This window comes from Camarhynchus parvulus, chromosome 2 (genome assembly GCF_901933205.1).
Source record: "Camarhynchus parvulus chromosome 2, STF_HiC, whole genome shotgun sequence".
Classification (NCBI taxonomy): Eukaryota; Metazoa; Chordata; class Aves; order Passeriformes; family Thraupidae; genus Camarhynchus; species Camarhynchus parvulus.
Window position 1 is genome coordinate 20,386,969 of NC_044572.1, and position 20,405 is coordinate 20,407,373.

A 20,405-nucleotide genomic window follows, 5' to 3' on the forward strand; every position below is an offset into this window, starting at 1 on the left:
CATCATATTACCAGTGGACACATTTGCTTTTTATGATTCCTTGAATCACTAATAGGAAGAAGCCCTTCCCTACAGGATAACTGCCTCGAAGTTTGTACAATGCTACCATTAGTCAATAGTCTGAGAGAGAAATAATGACCCTCCACTGACTTTGTTATCAGGATAGTGCTGGGAAATGTCTTATTCTTTTCCTGACACTCTTGTTCTTACAGGAAGAACTGCTGAAATTGGACATTTATCTTGTGTCAAAAACTTCCAAACTTTTGAATATTGAGTTTTAAGCTATATTATCCTTCCAGTATATTTCAAGAGTTTCACAATTCTGCTTTCCTCTGAAACAGCTTTTTTATTTTCTGTTGCAGTGTGTACAAACCTCTATAAGCAGCAAAGGAAATTTCCTGATACAGCTCTTGAAAACTTAGAGAAGAGTTGAATATGAGGAACACCATAAAACCCACCCCATTTCCTTGTGCAATTTTCCACAAACTGTTGTGGAATCATAAGCTGGCTCCCTAAGCTTCTCAATAGTATTTAGAATTTCTCCAAACAACATAGAGACATTATTTGCTAAATATTTTGCTACCTTTGGAAGATTTGACTTATATTCACACTCATGGACAACATGTTATGGAAAATTCTGATCTTTGATGTGTAGGGTTATGTATCACTCCAATGACACTCTGTTTTCATAAACAAGCTCTCTGTTTAGATAAGAGAATGGAATAATATGCTATAACTGATATCCACAATGAACTTTGTGATTTGAAAATGTTCATCTTAAAACATGGATCTAGATCTTGAGCTATTGTAAATCAGAATGGGCTTTCCTGAAATAAAGTTAGGTAGAACAATTTATATTAGTTGGTGCCTTATCAGAAGTAATTCAAAGATTACAAATTAGATATATCTCTTACCTGGAGCCCAGTTTAAATATCTGAAAGGGCTGCCCCCAGCCCATTGCCATCCACTGTTGAAGTCCAAAGCATTCAATCCAATCCAGAAGGCAAAACCAAATTCTTTAGTTAGCTCTGAATTAGAAAAAGAAATCCGTCAGTTGTATCTCTCTATTCTTATTCACAGTAAGAGCATCTAAAAGAAATTAAGTGTAAAGTAAGAAATTCATATTTCTTATTTTAAACCAGCCCCAGACCAGTACTTTCTGCATTACTGAGATGCGTTGATTACAAAAAGTAAAATTTGTAAATGAATCTATATTGATTTACTAGAGATCTTAGTAGGGCAAATCAACATCTTATTTCACTATTTAAATAAGACTTTATTTTTTTCACTAGCTTTTATTAGAACACAAGACATGAAAAAAAACCCTGATGTTCATAAGAGCATTTAGCTAAAAGTCTTCTGTAACAGATTTAATGGAGTAAAAGAAAAAGCCAATTTGTCAATAAGTTTTTTCCCAGCTTTTTTTATTATGAGAGTTCTTTCAAAGCCTATTTCAAAGAACTATTTATAACCAAAGAGATGTTGTGATACCTGTACCTGAAATCCACAGGAGTTATTTTGATTTTATGTATGAAAATGTGTCCATATTAGGACCAATCTAACCATCACCATATGTTCTCCTGAAAATATCAATAATCCTTGAAGCACAGTGGCAAAAGGTAAATTAGAGGACCAGCCCATAGCCCTGGTCAGGTTTGAGTGCCCTTGCACAAAGGTGAGCAGATGAAACCCTTCCCCTGGGACCGACTGCAGGAGCTGCAGGAGCTCCCATCTGGAGCTCAATGCTGGCATGGGGACATTTCACTGCCAAAGAGGTTTGTGAGCAATGCTTCATTAAAAAGCCCCAGGCAGTGGAAGGGCAGTTCAGAGCATCTCCCTTTGGTGTCTGCCCAACCATCCCAACACCCTGCCCTCTTTGCTCCCTGAGGCAGATAACAAGGCAGTCCATCGCTTCATCACAGCATTTTTTAAGGTCTTGTTCTCTGTCCTTTTACCTCCTACATATGCTTGCTCCTGAATCTCTGTAATGCTCAGTAGTTCTGCATTTTGCTGCTGACAGCTTTTCCTTGCTTGGTGCCATGTTAGGGCTGATTCTGAGTTTATCTGGTAGTGAATGCCGGTTGAAACGTCTTCTGTCCAAAATCTTTCAGTGTTGTCTGGAAGAAGTGACATAAAGCACTGTTCTAGTGGACTCGCATATACCAACTAAAAGAAAATGAAGTGTGTAATAATGCAGAATCTCTAAATGCTAAGCATCAGGAAAAAAAAAGAAACAAGTCTAGGCATCAAATTAGAATAATGTATATTTTTTAAATTAAAAATATTATATAAGATTTCTATATTTTTAGAAAGGAGTGAATTTTTCTTCCAATATTTGTTTTTGAATTTTCTAATACTGCAGATGCAATTCTAGGTAAACCAGACATATCTATTGATTGAAATAAAGAGATTCCAGGGTAAAGTCAGAGGAGAAAAGCAACAATGTAGGTGAACTATGACCCTGGAGGCTCTTCATGCCTCCAGGGTAGGAATGGGTAGGAACTCCCTCTTAGCTCACCATCAAGAGAAGCAGTTTTTCCAAAAATGATGGAAACTGGCCTTTGACAGCTTGAGAAACAACAGAAGAACTCTGTGCAACACCAATTTACAGCTCAGCTGCTGTCTTTGCAGAGCAACCAAACCTGGTGAAGCTGATGTGTTCTTGGGAAGGGCATTGGCAAGACCAATGTTTGTGTCCTGAACTGGAAGGATCCAAACATAAGTTCGGTGCAGAAGATATAACAAAGCTGGAGGAGGAAGATAATTCTCACAGCAGCATTTTTGTGTAGGCTAGCAATAGGAAACTAGAATAAGGTAGAAAATTAAAGGGAAAAAACTAGAAAATAGCAGTTTAAGTAAGAATTGATCTATAGGGAATGCCTGAGGAAGGAAGAAAAATAGGAATGTTTTGAAAGGAAGATGAATGTCTAAATAATAAGACAGATGTCTAAATTCATGCTGTTCATGCCACACACTTAAGTCCCACAAAAGAACCTCTTCACCCCTCTGGTTCACAATGGGAAACAGTCACCTCCAGCATTTGAGTCAGAACCTTTCTGGGCTGCATCACTCTTGCTCTCCATTCCCTTCAGAGAGAGGTCTTGGCCTTTGGGACTAGTGTCCTGTCAGGTGGTTTTCATTTGGGCTACTCTAACAAGGTCAGGCAGGCAGGTGTGCAGCTGGCGGCTCGTGAAAACCCTGGTAGCTCAAGAGATGGTCTGCAGTTAATGAATAAAATGCAAGACTTACTTATCAGTGGGCAAAATCCATAGAGTTTATCGGCATCAAAATCTGAAGTTGTTGCACACCAGAGCAGCCCATCTGACCTGCCAGCATCTGTGCACTCATTGTACTGCTTGTCTTTGTATTTGAAAGGGAATACACAAGGCTGTCCATTGGCATTTCCTCGCAATGTAAAAGTAACTGGGAGGGAATAAAAGTGTTAAAGGACATGAAAATAAGAATAAAATAATATATCTAAATTTCTAGTAATGGATCTATCTATTATATATTTGTCTATCTAAATTGAGAAGTTATGCAATCTTTTAAAATTTATTTTTATTATAATTTCCTACCTAGCGTGGCTACAGATTTTAAATAAGATGTTTTAATAAAATGAGCAGTTTAAATACTGTGGTTAGAGTTTGATATGTATACACAGTAGGCAAGTCAAATTCTGTGATGAAAAGTTGGTGATACCTTGTAGCTTCTGAAGAGAGAAAAACTGCAATAGAAACAATAGTAAGTTCACTGCCTTTCTGTTTTCTGCTCAGCTCAGTAAGTTTGCTTTATTTGCTTGATTACTCTATCCATCTATTCCTTAACTGTTAAAAGAAAAAGGGTGGCTGACCAGAGAAAATACAGACCAGATTGTCATGAGCATATTTACACAGTGAAAATTTTAGGTTTCAGTTACACATTTCTCTGCTGGAGAAGTCTTGCAGATTCATCCTGAACTCAGATGCTTTAAGGTTAGCAATGTTTCATATTTTTAAACTATTACAGTATAATGGGAATGTTCTTTTATGGTGGCATTTCTTGGTATAGACTCTCGGTCTCACATTCATGCAAACTCGTTCCTCCACTCAGTTCTCCACACATTACTGCTTTACCATTTCTCTCTATAACTATACCCAATGACTGATAAACATGTTGAGAGTAGAGCTGTTCTTCTAATTTGGTGAGGCTGGAGGGGAGGAGCCAGTTCTTCCTTCTCATACCTCATGTCGTGGGGCAGAAAGAGAAACTCACACAGCTATCGTGCAAATATGTAAATCCCTCAACTGATCACTGCACCGTGGGTGTGATGAGGAAGGTAAATGGAAAGACGTCCATGCTTCCTCATCTTCCCTTTCCCTCCCACACAATGCCATCTGATTCAATATTTCCACTGAAAGAAATTCCAGTTTAAAGATCCTTCTCTTATTACCTCATTTTTTCCATCATCCCTACACCTCCCACCCTTTTATTCTGTGAATTAAGAACTGCCAGGGTACCCAACATACTTTTTAGATCATGTATCCATCTGATAAAACATACAAAATAATCAATTTATGCATTAAAACTGTAAAGATGCCCAAGGTAAAGCATTTTCATATCTAGTTTAATACAAAACTAGCAGGAAACTTACCTGATGACTGTAGTGAACATTGCATGAGGGAAAGGAAAACTAGAAACCTGGAGAAACTCATTGCAAATGTAACTTGCTTCCCATTCTTCTGCCACAAGTTGGATTAGAAGATTGGCAATATTTAAAAATCCTTCTCTCTGCCGATAGTGATGGGTCCTTCTCTGTGTCAACGGGTTGATGGATAAAGCTCAGTACTCTAAATAAGGAAATGTCCTGTCACATGGTATTTTGAAATAACTGGAGTGCACTCTGTAAACACTGCTCTCTTTGAAGAGCAAGTCCCTTCCAAAAGTGAAGTCTCCATCCTTGTAACTAGAGGTGGAGACATTTGTCGTCTTCTGTGACATTGCTAACATAAATTCAGGTTAGTTGTTGGGGTGCTACACAGGACAGACCTGGAAAAGCAACTTGAGAATTGGGGACAAGAAACCAGCACTGAAATATCATTGATTAAAGCCCTCTGTTTTAACCCTTACATCTCAGAAACAGAGACAAAATCCCAGTGGTTCAATACATGGCAATATGTCACAGCACTATGTATATGTAGAAGAAAGAGAGCAAACTTTGCAGAAACTGCAGATTTTGGTGAGCTCTTGCTCACTTTGAGGCAAAATTAACATTTTTACATTGGTTTATTTGATCTCAGTTTGGGGCTGGTTTGTTCATAATTGCTTATCAAAGACCTGAAAAAAGTGATGTTCAACACTGTAGTCTAGTGGTAAGCTTCCATGTAACACAAAGGAAATTTGTGCCTGGAATACTTTAAAACTTTGCCAAGTAAAAGGATATGTTTATCTATCTGAGAAATTCCTAATGAGGCTGTTTCAAGACAAAGCCAAAGACAAGCTAAATCCCTTTAACCTGTGAGCAAAGTGCTCATCTGAAGACTTGTATTGGCATGGCAGTTTTTGTACAAATATGCTGCAAAGCCCTACTGCAAATGTTCACAAGTCCTGCTATTCCTTCTGTTTATTTACATGAGTAAAATTAAAAATTGTGATAATGAAATTGAAAAAAATCAAGAAGTGAAAGAGCCAGTAGTGAGATATATATAGCAGATGAACAGTAGATGTCATAGGAGAAGCAACTATCATTGCTTTTCTTTTTAAATGTGTGTTGGAGAAAATTATTGCAAGAACCAGACAAACTTGTTGACTTGGCTGTAGAAAGTAGTAAGAGAGAAAATATTTTATGAAAAAGGTGTCTGGACTACAGCAAAGTTAGGAATTGAATGAATTGTTTAATAATAACTATTTTATTTGCAGGTCACATGAAGGGAGGGTTTAGCATGAGCAAGGCTTGCAAGAGTAGCTCTAAGTCATAGAGCTGAATGGTGCCTCAGGCACCAATGTGGTGGGGTACAAATAAAAGCTGACTTTCCTGAGTGAAACCATATTTCAGATACATCTAAAATAACAAAATTAAATTCTCTGACAAAGGAAATCCCAAGGTAAAACACTTGGAGGAAACAATTCCTGCCCATTTCTCTCGTTTTGCTCACTAAGTGGCAGCCTGGCTCTAGTTCAAACTGGGCTTTCTTCTCCCTCTGGTATAAATGGATGTCTGTGAGGATTCATCCAGGGCTAAGTGGTGGGGAAAGATTAATGCAGACACTGGGGTAGGCTAAAAGAGGAATTGAGTACTTCAGAGCTCCCTCTTTGGCATGACCAACTAGCCTCATGCCAGCTGCAAACTTTTTGGGGTCAGCGTCTTGTGTGCTGCATAACACATTGTGCAATAGGCTGTTCTCAGCAGTGTCCTACACTCTTGCTTGTATTTAAACCAAGAAACCTGGATTTCAGTGCTTAGGAAAGCAGCTTCATTAGTTGGTTGGGGGGTTTTTTTCTGGTTTTTTTTTTTTTTCTTCTTCTTCCCAACTTTCCAGCTTGCTCAATAGACTCTGTGCAGCCTGGGGAAGGCAGTTTCCTGGAGGTATCTGTGAAGCACTCTTTCTCATAAAGCATTTAGTTTGTATTTACAACTCACTTAAAAGGTATCTTGTAGTGCTTTCTACTGTTTTTCTGACATCTAAAATTTAGTCTCTTGCAGATTTCTAGTACAAAACCATCTGCTGCAATCCTTAGTTTTCAGTTCCTTTTTCTTGCGTTTAAAAATGGGAAGTTGGTGCTTATTCAAGCTGAATTCAAAGTGGTGAGGAGAGAAGCCCTTCTAGTTATTGACAAAAGAGTTATTGTGCTGACAGGAGCACCCTGCTTCCCCTTTCTCCTCACTTGATTCACAGGGAATGCTGAAGCTGAAAATTACACTAATAGAAAATTTATTTATTTATTTATTTATTTATTTATTTATTTATTTCAAAGCATTAACAAAAAAAAGAAGCAAAAATATCAGGGTAAGAATATTTTAATTCATGTAAATGAACATAATACAGTTAAAAATCACATCATTGAATTGAAAGTGATTACAACTTATGCCTGATCCTAATATTCTTTGCTGACATCAACTGTGTTTTCCATAGCAGAAAATGAAGATAACAAGATTTTCTATCCCAAAGTTTTCTGAGGAAAGAATGTGAAGCAATTTTATAAGTGTAATAGGATTTAGCCGTAAAGAACAGGAAAAGTACTGGTCTGATGCAGTGAAGTTTGTGGGGTTAAATGCATTCAAGTTTGCAAAAGAGTTAGATAGGTTCTAATTTTTGAGATTTTTTAGTGTCCACAATGTCATAGCAAGGCAGTTTCTAAATGGCATTCACACTTTATTGGGCATTCATTCTTACTAGTTGGCTTTCAGAATTTTTTTCCAGTACATGTAATTGTTTTTGACAAGTTTATTGCACAACCATCCTTGTTAAGGCACTTGAGAACATCTTGACCATTACAAAATTGTAACATCAAACTCTAATTCTGACTTTGTAAAATATGCATGATTAAAAAAAAATCAGCTAGTGCTAAAAGAGGAAAGTGATTTAATTTGTGTAATATTTAATGTAAGGTTACACTAGATCTCACTTAAGATCTCACTACAGACTTTTAACAGATCATGTTTTAATTTCAGCTAATAACTTGCTGCTCCAAGTAACATGCCACAGGACCCATTCTCACCAATTCTTCTGTCACCAAGACATCATCTTAATAATGTTTCATTGCCAGAATCTGCTGAGAGCTGGTTTTGTCTCTTTCTTTTGTAGAAATAGGCTGCCATGCCAGCTCCAAAAACAGTTAAAACCGCCAAGAAAATGAGTGGCCAAACAGAGGCATGAACAGGTGGGCGAGTCTCTTCATTCTTTTCCTTGCCTGAAATGAATCCACATAACTGTGAGAAACCATAGTAGCTTTTATTTTCACATACAACATGAAAAGCATGAAGGAGATGCCCTCCCCGGCCTGAACTTGAAGGCTGCAAATCTGAGCCCAGAATTGCTGCTGATCAGTAGTCAGGTCTCTGTTCCTAAAGCTAATGTGGTTTTAGTGGATCTGGGGTGCAGTGATGTACAATGCATGCAATAGATGCTTCTAAGAATGTAATGAAAATATATGCCTTAGATGGGTATGGGATGCTAATTATTGGAAATTAGTTTTACAATATTTTTGTTACATGATTTACAATATCTTTGTAAGAAACTTTCATATACATCTACATAGTTTCTAACAGCCTATTAAAGCACTCCATAGCTGTTCTCAAAGTGCTTCTCAAGTGTGGTCACTGCTGAGCTTGCCAGCCCAGGGTTGGCCCTGAGCAGTGCCACTGGCCAAGAACAGGTGAGTGCTCCTGTGCATCTGAAAGGCACCGTGGGGTCACCCTGAGTGACTGATCACTGCAGCCCTCAGCAGGGCTTGTTCTCTAAAAGACAGTGGTTTCAGAAAACTCGTTTTAAGTTCTTCCTCTATTTAGATTTTTCTTAGTTTTCTTATGAACGCTCTTACCTTTTTGCTTTCTAGGACTCCCATTCGGCTCAACTTCAATTAATTTCAGAGAGAAATCACATGACACTTTATTAGAACCTGTATGTTTGACTGTTTGCAAAAATAGTACAGGAACAAAACCCCCTGAATTACTACCATTGCATTAGTAACATATATGTCTGCTGTAGAAGGCAACAAATTGAGGCAAAAAATACATTGCTAAGATTTCACCTTCCTACTTAACATTACTTAATCCACTTTTGAAACTTTATATTATTTTTATATTACCAACTTTAAAATACTGATTCTTTGCTATGTTCATTCAAAACATCTTTTCACATTTTTCCTGAAATATTAATTTTAATGTACTAAGAACATAATATATCACTCTGGAAATTAGTTTTACATGGCATATTTTGGGAAGATCTGCATGTCTAGATGCTACAAAATTTTTTGATTCCTAAAAATCTTCCTAAGAAAATGCCTACTGAATCACATGAGTAATCTTCCTATTAAACTCCGTGTAAGACAGAGAAAAATTAAAGACCTTTATAACAATGTTTTGTGCTGTTGAAGAACTACAAAAAACCCCAATTTGGCACTCAGAAATGAAGAATTATGCGCATAGAATTAAAGAGTTCTAAATTATCATGAAAATATTTCTCTTCTTGGCTCTTCTATATTAGTTTGTGAACACCCTTGATACCCAGAGGAGAATTTATAAAGGCAAAATGTAAAGTGAAAGCAAAGCAGAATGCAAAATGAATAGATACAAAACAACAGTAATCCCTACTAAGGCAGGAAATAGTACATATGGGAGCTCTGTATGATTCAATGGATGAACTTCAGAGATTCCTTATTATTTTAGTACTATGGTGGATGGGATGTAATTTGGATGTTTTTAGTAAGTCTTTAATAAGGATTAATTGATTTACTGCCATGGGCATGTACTGATTTAAACACAGAAATGAACAGTGCATGGGAGATGACTATTTCTTGGTTACAGTTCAGCATCTTTTCTAATTAAAGACTACTTGGAAAATGAGTAAATGCTAACCCCAAATTTTCCGTTATTTTTTCACCACCTACCATGTCTTGAGATGTCTTAGCATTGAAATAAATTTTTTCAACTTTTCATCTGAAAAATAGAATCTTAAAACTGGCTTTACAGCCAATCTTTTTAGGGTTTTTTTTGGAGGTTTTCAACATAGGACAGAAATGCTACCCATGATTTACTGGGAACAATGCACAATACAAAAGCAGGGAAACTAAACTTAATCCCACAGCTACTACAAAAGAAAGTCCAAAGGTTTAACAATGGCTACCTACATTTTTTTAGGTTAGATAGATTGACTTTTAATATCTAAGTTAGAAGAATAAAATGCTACTGCTTTCTTGCAGACAATTTCCTTTGTATCTCCATTTGGGAAAAATTCATGTGTTGTTTTATCTCTGAAGCATTAGTCTGGTATATACAGTACTGAGTGAAATTTTTTAGAAATGCTGATGAGACTTGTGAACTTCTCTAATAACTTGAAGTTTTCATTTAGAATGGGAGTATTCCTCACATCATTCATTATTGCAATACAAAGAGGTGACCTTTTAGAATCCCTGAGGCATTACTGAATCAGGGCCAACATGAAGCCAATTCGGTACATTGGGAAGTTATTTATTTTTTGAGAATAACAAGCTGGAAGAGGAATATTGATTATTCACATTGATTCCTCCTTGCAAGGGTATAATAACTGTTACAATAAGCAGTTCTTGGAATAGTCATACCCTGGCACAGCTGTTTGACATGTGCCATATCAATGCCTGTGTTAGGTACTCAAAAGTTTCTGAAAGTTTCATTCTCAACCTAGGCTGCTCAGGATGGCACTGTATTTCCATGTAGACAGTGATTTGGAGAGCTTGCAGTCTGCAAAAACAGGCAACTACAAATGGTTAGAGAAGTGGGATATGCCAAACCAAACTGCCAGGAATGACTCCCAGAGCTGTGGTGAAGGGCTGTAACAGTTCCTAGTGAACAGATCTGTCCCGCCCCTAAGGGCTGACACACTGAGGACTTACCTTTGGGTTTTTTGCAGATAAATCCTTTTTCAGCAGAGCAATCACTTTTCTCCCAGTAGCCAGATGGTGCAGTTATTTCCACACACTGATGCTCCACATCCAACTCTTTCTCCTCCCAGTTAACAAAGTCCAGGACAGCATTATCTAGCCACAACCACTGGCCTACAGAGCAACTCACAGGGTAAAAAAATTAACACTTATCTATTCATTAATATTTTAACTCCTCAGCTCTGCAATCTACTTTTAATAACTATATTAAAGCCACTCTTCAGCAGAAACCCATGTTAGGTTTTTTTTTGTAAAAAACTGTAATTCTCAATTTCCTCATATTATCAATGCACTTTTCCATTAAAAATTGAAATTTAGACATACCTTCCACATTCTGATAAAGTCCTATCCAAAAGCCTCCTACTTTATTTCCAAGTGGTTGAATTTTATGAGTCAGAAAGTGAGATTCATCCATGTTTTCTACTGAAACCAAGGTAGCTCCTGAAAGGCATTAATAAGCAAATAACCATAACCTAGATGAGTAACCACTGTAATGACCTCCTCTTTTTAGTCTGTACAAACAATAGTTCCTGTACTAATGCTGCTCTGTTGGTGTCTCCACTGCTTCTTGCAGAAGACAATGTCCTGTAGGTAGTCAGAGGCTGTGGCCCCCACTGCTGCCCCCAGGATGGCGTCCCATGAGCCAGGACATAATGGGGAACTCACAAACAGGGAAGCTGTAGACCTGAGAGGACAGAAGGCTGCACAAAGTGACTCATGTCAGCTTATTTCCATTGTGCCAGACTTAGAACAGCTTAGTAGGTTAAAAAAAATAAAATTCTTTTTCCTTTCAAATCAATATCTTTACATTTTTTGATAGCCTTGTAAAGACATTGGTACAAATCTTTTTAGTTGATAATGAAGGCTCTCACCTAAGCGAGCACACTCAAGGGAGGCCAGACCCCAAGTTCTCCCAGCTGATGCTTCAAGGTAGTAGCAGTGATCTTGGTAAGGGATCCAAGCTTGGAGTTCATCTCCTTCAGGACAGTCTCCAGGCAGCTCAGCAGGGTCAGTAGGCGCTATCTCTAAAGAAGCCATGAAATGAAATATCACAATGAAATTGGTATTGCATTGTGAGTTGTCTCTGATTCTATGGCGTGTGTAAATAGTGTAGGATTTTTCTCACCCAGATTTATTTGTCTTGACATCTACTCATGGCTATTCCCACATACCCTCAACCCAGACAACAGGAAGAGCCAAGCAGTCAAAACTGTTAAACATCTTATTTTTCAAATCACATTTCTCAGGGGAAGGAATCCAATTGCATCCTGCAACCTCTAACTAACTGCCTTGGCAGTACTGTGAGGCAAGCAAACCCTGAGGGATGATACAAATCTCAAATTTGCATTTTCACAACACAGAAGCTGTTGTAGGCTAATGAATCATTAATGCCACAGTCCCATGTTGTCTGGCTGCTTGGTCTCTTAATGTTGTCACTTTATAGATTAAAAAAAATCATCAGTGGAGCATGCCTCTGCCAAATCAGACTGTTTCTGATCATGGGTGCAACTCTAAGTCACTTTGATGGATCTTGCCCTGCATAAGCAGAGCAAATGTATGCAGCTTTAAAACATAAAGGAGGGAAAACAGCACAATTATACAAAATCTAGATGCAAGCATGCCTCTGCATATATCTGCAAAGAGTTAAAGTAGCATCCACATTGCCAAGGCTCTTACAGTTTTACCTCTAGTAATAGTGAATGGAAGTGAAGCTCTTGGCTGTGTTTTGGCTCAGGGACACTCGTGTGTGACCTTCCCCAGCTGAAGTTCATACAGTCAGTGCACAAACCCAGCACATACTTACATTACACACATACCTGTGTGATTTATGGTCATGTCTTGTAAAGAGCAAGATACACCTTGAAGATAGAGCTTCATTTTATGGAAACAGTTTTACCATGATAACAGTGCAGCAATATGGATTTGTACTAGAGCCTTTCCTGTGCCTAAATTCAGTCATCATCCACTAGCAAATGTCCACATTCTGCTGGGAGGTATGTGCTACCCTGAAGCATAGTCCTCTGCAGGGAATGCCCAAATCAGAGCAAAGTCTCTAGGATTAGACAGGTTTATGGAATTAGGAATGTGTCTTTAAAATGGTTACCTGCTTTTGCTTACCATCTGATATCATGCAAACTGAAAAGTAGCTTTCATTGCAAGATGCTGTTTTCCAAGTACCATCAAGATCAAGGTAAACACAAGCATTGTTTTCCTTTGGTTCCCCAGCTGCCCATTTTGTGTACCTGGTTTTCCAGTTATTGGTCCATCTGTAATACCCACCAGTCTGAAAACAAAGGAATTCTGGCAATAGTTGTTGTTGTTGTTTTTACATAAAAAATTTCTGCCACATAAATATAGTGTAAATATAACCATATGTCTATTTGACCTTTTTTTTTAAAAAAAGGGCCATTTTTTAAAACCCCATTCACTGTTCTAAGCAACGTCATCAGGCAATTTGAGTTACACGAGAACTACATACGAACAGTGTTCAACATGGCATTGCTTTTGGGAGGGTTTTTCTGAAGTAACAAACTTCTACAATAGAGCAAGAAAGTCAGATGAGGCCATCTTAGGTCATTTAGTAAATCCTACATCAAGAGAAGCAATTACAGAGAATTTGTCCTCTCTGCTCTGCTTTATTTAAATTAAAATTCGGAGCTATTTGTGCATGAAGATTACTTGACATTAAACACTAAATAGTCAGCTTAAATCTTAAAATATCTCCCTAATACTCACAGTAGCTTCTATTAATATATTAAAACTCAAAGTATCTTCCTGTATAGCAGGGTGTTTGACTTTCAGAGCAGCCAACAATCACTTCATGACAGCTGCACTTTCTGACTCTCAGTCTGCAGTTTGACTTCTGTTACTGTTTCTAGAACTTTCTGCTTTCATCTTTTGCTTCTTGCTAACATTTTCTGTGATTCTTCACTCTGTTTGGTGAATGAAAATCCTTGACTTATTCTAACGGTACCCCTATATTTCTGTGCATTTACACAGTGAAGCCATTCAGAATGCAATTGCTCCACTGTTCGAAACTGGTCATCCAGAGGACTGTTAGAGCAGGAAAATTCCCTGAGCACCTGCCCCTCCCATTTATCCAGCACTTACCATATTGCTGTTAAGACCAATCCATACAGGTTTTCCATATTTCAGCATCTGGATCCACAAGAATGAATGGATGTAGGCATCTGAAATGCTGGCAAGTTCCGCAGATTTGTCCTGGCAGTTCCTTCTGGCCTCTTCCCATTGCATTTCAGATGAAATTACTGAATAGCTACTGTCGCCATAACCAGTAAAGCCAGAGGCTGGATTTGTTGTTGGTAATTCAGGCTGTGAGGGAACTATGGAGGAAAAACTGAATGAATGAATTTATAATATATTGCTCTTCTGCAGCACGCAAGATATAAAAAATTGGTCAAAAGGTCCTAGTCAATAAGTCAAAATGTTTTTCTAAGCTCATGAACAAAATAACAACAAAAACCTAAATTAAAAAAAACCCAAGCCAAATAAACCCCCCAACCCCCCAAAAAAACCAAAAAGCCAAACATAACTTTTAAGACTTGGAGCAAATTTGTTAATGTAATAAGATGAGTGAAATCCTGGATGCCATGAAGTAGAGTATACTTTCTGTAGACTTGACTGGTCCAGTCTAAGACTCCTAGATTGCGTATTTCAGATTTTGTGCTTTTAGTTATTTGACTAAATCTGAATATGTGAGTATACATTTATTTCTGATCGTTGGTGGATAGAACTTAGGACAAGGCATTTAAGGCATTAACTGTTGTAATCTCTAGACTCAGCCTAAGACTTTGAGACCTGTTGTTAATTGCTGTTCACTCCAACTTCTTGGCCTGTCTGTAAGGGTTGCCAGAATGTTGCCTGCATGTTTGAGTCAGGCAGTGTACATTTCCACCCTTGTGATTGTAAATGTATTCAGAAGAGCTGGAACTGTGATCAAGAAAATTAAAAATGCCTCCATAAAACTATATTTGATGTGCGGGGAGAGGGTCTTCTTACAAGCATGAGAGAATCTGTGCTGAGAGTGAACAGGCTGAAGTGAGGGATCAGGGAACAATTTTTACTTTAATGAAGCTAAGGCAAAATTTTTTTTGTTATCAGTGCTTTGCCTTCTCTACTTTCATTATATGCTTGGACAGCTGTGATTTGTATAATTAAAATTCTACAGGAGTAGAGTCAATATTCATTACTCATTTTGGTGTACAAAACATAACAATATTCTTCTACAATAAAGACACATCCAAGAAGCTGTACATTTTGATTGACATCACATAGCATTCAGTAGAAATTGTGAGAGAGGATTAAACTCTCTGCTCAGATTCATCCAAGAGAATGGGAAGATCACTGCAAGAACATGATTTATACTTAGGACGCCTTAACCTCTTATACTTCACTGAGAAAAAGAAAAAAGCCATTTTCATTTATTATTCTCTACTATTACTCATGATTAGGTACAAAACCCCTGATTGAGATAGTGGTTCCTCTCCAGCAATTTCTGTGAAACAATTTGTGCTTTAAGCATAGCACTGCCTTAACACTGATGGAGGTCTGAAAGCCTGAGATTCAGAATAAGACTCAAACCTGGAAGGAATCATGTCAGGTTATATATTCATCTTATCTAACCAAGGTATTCTTCCTCTTTAGGAGACTGGGTCGAACAGAACTCACATGAATTCATCTGGCACACGTAGCCCCTTTCGTTGTCACAGCTATCATCTCTCCACCTCCCATCTGACTTCATGATGAAGACACAATCTGTCTGAAGGGGAGAGGAAGAGGCACAGCCATTACAAGGGGCAGTGGGGAGGGGGTGAGCTGAAGATCCTGTACTGGCAGTGCAGGCCTGATGGCAGAGAGGAGAGGAGCTCACTGAACACCTGCATAAATTAGTTCAAATTTCCTAGGTTTCTGCCAGGCAGCTTGACCTGGTATTTATTAGTGACCCATTAAATTTGAACCAGGCTTCCACTGCTGCCAGTTAAGGTCTGAAAGAAGTAAATTAAACCCACTGTACCAGTTTTATTAAGAACTCCATAATGACTGTATAAGTGACTAAGGTACCTATAATAAATCTTCTCTGTTCTGATTTGCATTTATGTAGATCTGTTTCAAAACATTTTTATCAATGAGAAAAACAATATAAGAACTATTGTTAAAAGCTCTAGTCTACATGAGTCTAATTGAAGCAGACTCTCTTGAAGAAAGCAGATGCTCTTTGCTGGCTTTTTATAGTCATTATGAAGTCACCATTATCAGATGCAACAAAATATTTTCTCTTTACTTCCTTCTGTTTAGTTGCTCCAGTATTTCCTTCATGACTCCCTGATTTCAAGATTGGCCATGGCAGTCTTTTGGCACGTCATCCAAGTTTCTCCTTTATGCTGATTTAAATAAGTTTTAGTCATCAGCTAAAGTTGACTGATAGCAGATGTTAAAATCTTGGGTGAATAACTGCCAGTCATTTCCTCAGATATTAGCATCTTTGGAAAAGAACCTGAGTTTCTGCAGAGAAAGAGTAATTTCACTGAAAATGTCAATTTGTACCATCAGAAATGAGTAAAGCAGTGTGGGAGAACATTAGCCAGAAGTGGGACATACATATGGCCAAATTATTGTAGCATCAAAAATCTTAATTTTGGTTTATCATACCTTGTCTTTGTTTGGTCTTGCAGCTTTAGTGTTTGCATTAATGCAGTTTCGGAAGGAACTGATACAAATTTCCCCAAGCTTCTTTTACAGAGCTGTTTCTTGCAATAGTTCAGATGGAAGGCTTAAAATCCCTCTTCTACAGAACCTTTGTCAAACATTTGAGTGTATTTGGAATAATTATCAGATGATTTACTAAACCCCATTGCGCTTACAAAAGGACTTGTGTCAGCATCCTATTATTGCTGCTGTAAACTTTCTTTTAGGAAAATCAACTAGCTGCCCATGGTATAGAAGTTACTTAAATTTCCTGTACCTCCAGAGCATCATCTGTCAATCTTTCAAACTCATAATAGTCAAAGTAGCTTTGCTGCTTTTCTGGTGCACCATTAACCCAGTTGGTGTAGGAAACAGTGCTTCCATCTGTCCAAAGAAATGTGGACTCTCTGTTGATATCATTCATCCCAATCCAAACATTTGTTGTGGCATGCTTCAAATGATAGAAGAGGAAAGCTGGAGAGAAGCAAAGATTTCTCATTAAGGAAACCTTATCGTGACTTGCCCAAAAGAGGGAAAATATGTAAAAGCCCAAAGTAGGGGACACAATGAAAGGATAACATTTTCCCCTACACAGCCCATCTGACATTAAATGTTTAGATAAGCATCCCTTCCCCACTGTGTATGCACACATAGGGTTTCAGAAAGTCCTGTTGCCAGTGAGAGAAACAGGAAATACAGATTTCTGTCAGTATGAGAGATCTGTGGAACCGCCCTCAGAACACACTGGAAGTTTCATGAAAACAAAGCAGCTGAAAGAACTAGAAACAAACTTTATTTCTTATATGTAATAATTTTAGCTATTGCCTTGGAGTTTCAAGTTAAAATAAACCATGAAGTGACCCGGCTAATAAGCAATTTTCATCAGGTAATCCCATATTTTATATTGGAGAGTATAGCAGTTTCTTTAGTGAGAGATTGAGATTTTTTTCTTTCAATAGAGCCCATATACATACCTTGCACTTGTTCATTTGGTATAGTAGCCAGGTTTCCTCCCAAACTGAAGCAAACATCTCGTGCAGCATGCCACGTGAGATTTCTTGTTATATTGGAAGCAAATACTTTGAAACACTGGAAACAAATTAAGCACTTTTTTCAAACTAGCAAAGACTGGAACTATTACATGTGAATGTTATCAATTAGCTCTAATATGTACTTTTCTGCAGAAAAAGAAATCAGGGCTAGAATGAGGGACAGAGCTCAAGAGTAGAAAGTCTGGATAGGCAGGCCCAGGCATACACTTATCCCTCCTCATTGTACAAGGTGTAATCTGGGAGTCTGGTATCAAATGAACTGATTGTAATGACATCAAGTACATAATCACTTTTCACATTTTCATCTGCCTTTTTCCTGCAGTAATAGAGACATCATTTGAAACCAAGAAAATGTGGCTTTGGGTGACACAGCTGCAGGGAATTATCTCTACTCTGCTTTGTCCTCCTCCTGATGACTGTGGTTACAACTGTTCATCCTGCCAAAGGGTGTGAAATATCCTTTGGCACATTGACCTAGCACTCTGAGGATGCAATAACAGGACAGTGCACATAAAGTAGACAAAACAGCCTTTGGTAGACGGAGCTTCAACTCAAATTGGTACAAACTCTTGTCTTACAGCGATGAGTACTTCCAGACTGTGTCTGAATGCAAAGCTGTCCTCAAAACAATTTTAGTAGGCATCATCTTTCTGAATTCATAGCTTTGTGAACCCCTACAGGCAGAAGGGATTGCTCAAATATATTCTTTCTAAACCTTTCCACCATTCTTACAAGATTGACCATTACAAACTTGCATTTCTAAACAAAATAACATACATGAAGAGAGGAGGAGAGGCTTTCTTAAACAGAAACAGTGTATTTTAAGCCTGCACAAACTACGCTTTCTGAAATGTACTCATACATCTACTTTTAGTGTATTTCTCTGCAAAGTTAGATGTCTAAGTCACCTCAAAAAAAAGCCCAGCCATCCAGTCTGCACATTTTGACTAAGTAATTACTCTCCAGATTTAATTTCTAGTCATAAAAATGTGAGGTTTTCAGTATTTTCTCTTCAGTTCTACTGCTTTGCACAATTTACTGAAGATGTTTGTTGACATACCTTGTTGTTAAAAAAAATCCAACTTTCTGGACATCCTCCAGGAGGCAATGGAGAAGGTAATGTTGAATTAATAGAACTGTTATTTTTTTCACATACAAATTTATTGGCAGAACCACAGTTAATGTCATTCCACAAGCCTGGCAAATAAAAAGAAAAAATTCAACGTATAATAGTATTTAATATTTAGTAATAATAATTTATAATTTTTTTTGATAAGCACAATTTTCTCTACTCTTTATTTCAGGCTACAGCTCGATCTAAAGGCAAAGTAACCTGGCACCTTCAAGTAGGCTCTAACTGTAACAGTAGTGTAGCCCCTAGTAGTTAATTTCAGCTCCCTGACCCATCTGCTCCTTGTTCAGGGCTCTCTCCACAGTGGCTATACCTGTTCATGGGGGTTTTTGTGAGCTCTGGCATCATCACATTGCAGGTAACAGGGGAAATACACCAGTAAGAAAATTTGGAAAAAAAAAAAGATGTTCAGAAATTGATGAGAGAAGAAATACCAGATCAATCTAATTGCACAATAGATGCTCAAACATACTGCTTTGATTATTTGTAAAACATAAGAGATCAGTACATATACACTAAATTCCCACTAGCCTCATTAAAGTTACAGAAATAGACCCAAGAGGAAGTAGAGGTCTAGGATTTGCAGGAAATTTCCATTCCAGTGTACTTGTAAACATATCTTAGGACATTAGATGTATGTGTTTGCTTCGTCATTGACTTGTACCTTCAACTCCCATTTCCTGTAGCTGCTATAAATGTTTTCTTAAGTTCATAGTAAAGAAGATAGACTATTCAAATTTTTACTGAAAGAAGTAGTGAAAAGCCCTGTAAAAAGGAAAAAACCCAGAAGGAAACCTCTGGTTTAAATGACTCATGGTACTATGGTGCTGAAATCTCCCCGTTCTAAGGGCATAGACTCTTCCATAGCTGGTGGTCCCATGACTGGGAAGAGCTACTGCATTGTGTTGGTTTATCGCTGGAAAGAAATTGCAGAAAGCAACTGCCAAAGATTGTGTGACAGTTGACAGCAGATGCTTGACAGCACTAGTTAGAATCCAAGCAGAGACAAATAAAATCTAATAGTTTTGTATTGTCACTTACCATGCTCTGACAGCATAATCACACAATTTTCCTCATTATTTGCAAAGTTGGGTTCATTAGGAGCCCAGGCCACATAGGTTACTGGAGTTCCATCCACCCAGCTTAAAGAAAAGATATACAAGTAGTTATTAATTAATACCTTAATTTGTGACATGGTAGTCTTAATGAATACCTCATGAGTAGGAATGTCTCTGAGGATTTATGGAAACTGACTACAATGGGAGGGGCTATTAGAGATTGCCCTTTCTTTACTTGATTATTCTAATTTGAAGACATTTCTGTAAAATATTTCTGGTTGCAAATCAGAAAAAGAATACACCAAGCATATTTTCTGTTAATGGCCACGATTTTTTGACAACATTTAATAAGAGTAATCAAAATCAGTTATTCATAATGCATACTACAGAGAAGGATATTAAGACTTCATCCTAATAGTTATTACAATAACTATTTTATTCCTAGGTAACCGTATGCTTTTCAGTCTGAGCATTTGTGGTGTTTTCATAGGTGAAAACAAGAATGAAAATACTTTTCTCTGGATTTACTCTGCTCTACGGGGGGGTAGGGGGAAGTGTTCTATTTTTCTGTAAACTAAAGGACATTCTGTCAACTTTAAAACCATCCTTTCTAAAGTACCAAAGTTGCAACTTTTTCCTCAGTGTTTACCTGCTTTTTACTTTAATATTGGAGGAAGAGGAGGTTTTCACCACGTTTTATTCAGTATTTCAGAATTTAGATCAATAAGCCTGAAGTGGGAAAAATTTCAGCTGTATCATCTATGTATTGCTGCTGCTGATACAATTGTTCTAAATAAAGGAGATTCTCACTGGATCCATGGAATGCTCTACATCCCTAATTTG

The 20,405-nt window shown here is 37.6% G+C and overlaps 2 protein-coding genes across 3 annotated transcripts in view; both read right to left on the reverse strand.

Annotated features, from left to right (window-relative positions):
* LOC115917501 (macrophage mannose receptor 1-like) overlaps window positions 1-4,761 on the reverse strand; it is a 31,716-nt gene extending 26,955 nt beyond the window's left edge. Inside the window, 4 exon segments of the mRNA XM_030971587.1 lie at window positions 915-1,028; window positions 1,956-2,117; window positions 3,250-3,423; window positions 4,631-4,761. Coding sequence (XP_030827447.1) covers window positions 915-1,028; window positions 1,956-2,117; window positions 3,250-3,423; window positions 4,631-4,691 — 511 coding nt within the window. The 5' untranslated portion in view covers window positions 4,692-4,761.
* Window positions 4,762-7,543: 2,782 nt separating this feature from the next.
* Window positions 7,544-20,405, reverse strand: part of LOC115917499 (macrophage mannose receptor 1-like) — a 32,744-nt gene continuing 19,882 nt past the window's right edge. Inside the window, exons 19-30 of one of the 2 annotated variants that reach the window (XM_030971584.1) lie at window positions 19,546-19,646; window positions 18,433-18,569; window positions 17,295-17,409; window positions 16,598-16,794; window positions 15,304-15,394; window positions 13,726-13,958; window positions 12,733-12,898; window positions 11,487-11,639; window positions 10,939-11,055; window positions 10,567-10,728; window positions 8,518-8,550; window positions 7,544-7,887 (exon numbers count right to left, since the gene is read on the reverse strand). In XM_030971584.1, coding sequence (XP_030827444.1) covers window positions 7,718-7,887; window positions 8,518-8,550; window positions 10,567-10,728; window positions 10,939-11,055; window positions 11,487-11,639; window positions 12,733-12,898; window positions 13,726-13,958; window positions 15,304-15,394; window positions 16,598-16,794; window positions 17,295-17,409; window positions 18,433-18,569; window positions 19,546-19,646 — 1,675 coding nt within the window. In that variant the 3' untranslated portion in view covers window positions 7,544-7,717. The remainder of the gene's footprint in view (window positions 7,888-8,517; window positions 8,551-10,566; window positions 10,729-10,938; window positions 11,056-11,486; window positions 11,640-12,732; window positions 12,899-13,725; window positions 13,959-15,303; window positions 15,395-16,597; window positions 16,795-17,294; window positions 17,410-18,432; window positions 18,570-19,545; window positions 19,647-20,405) is intronic. The other variant, XM_030971585.1, reaches the window with a different exon arrangement.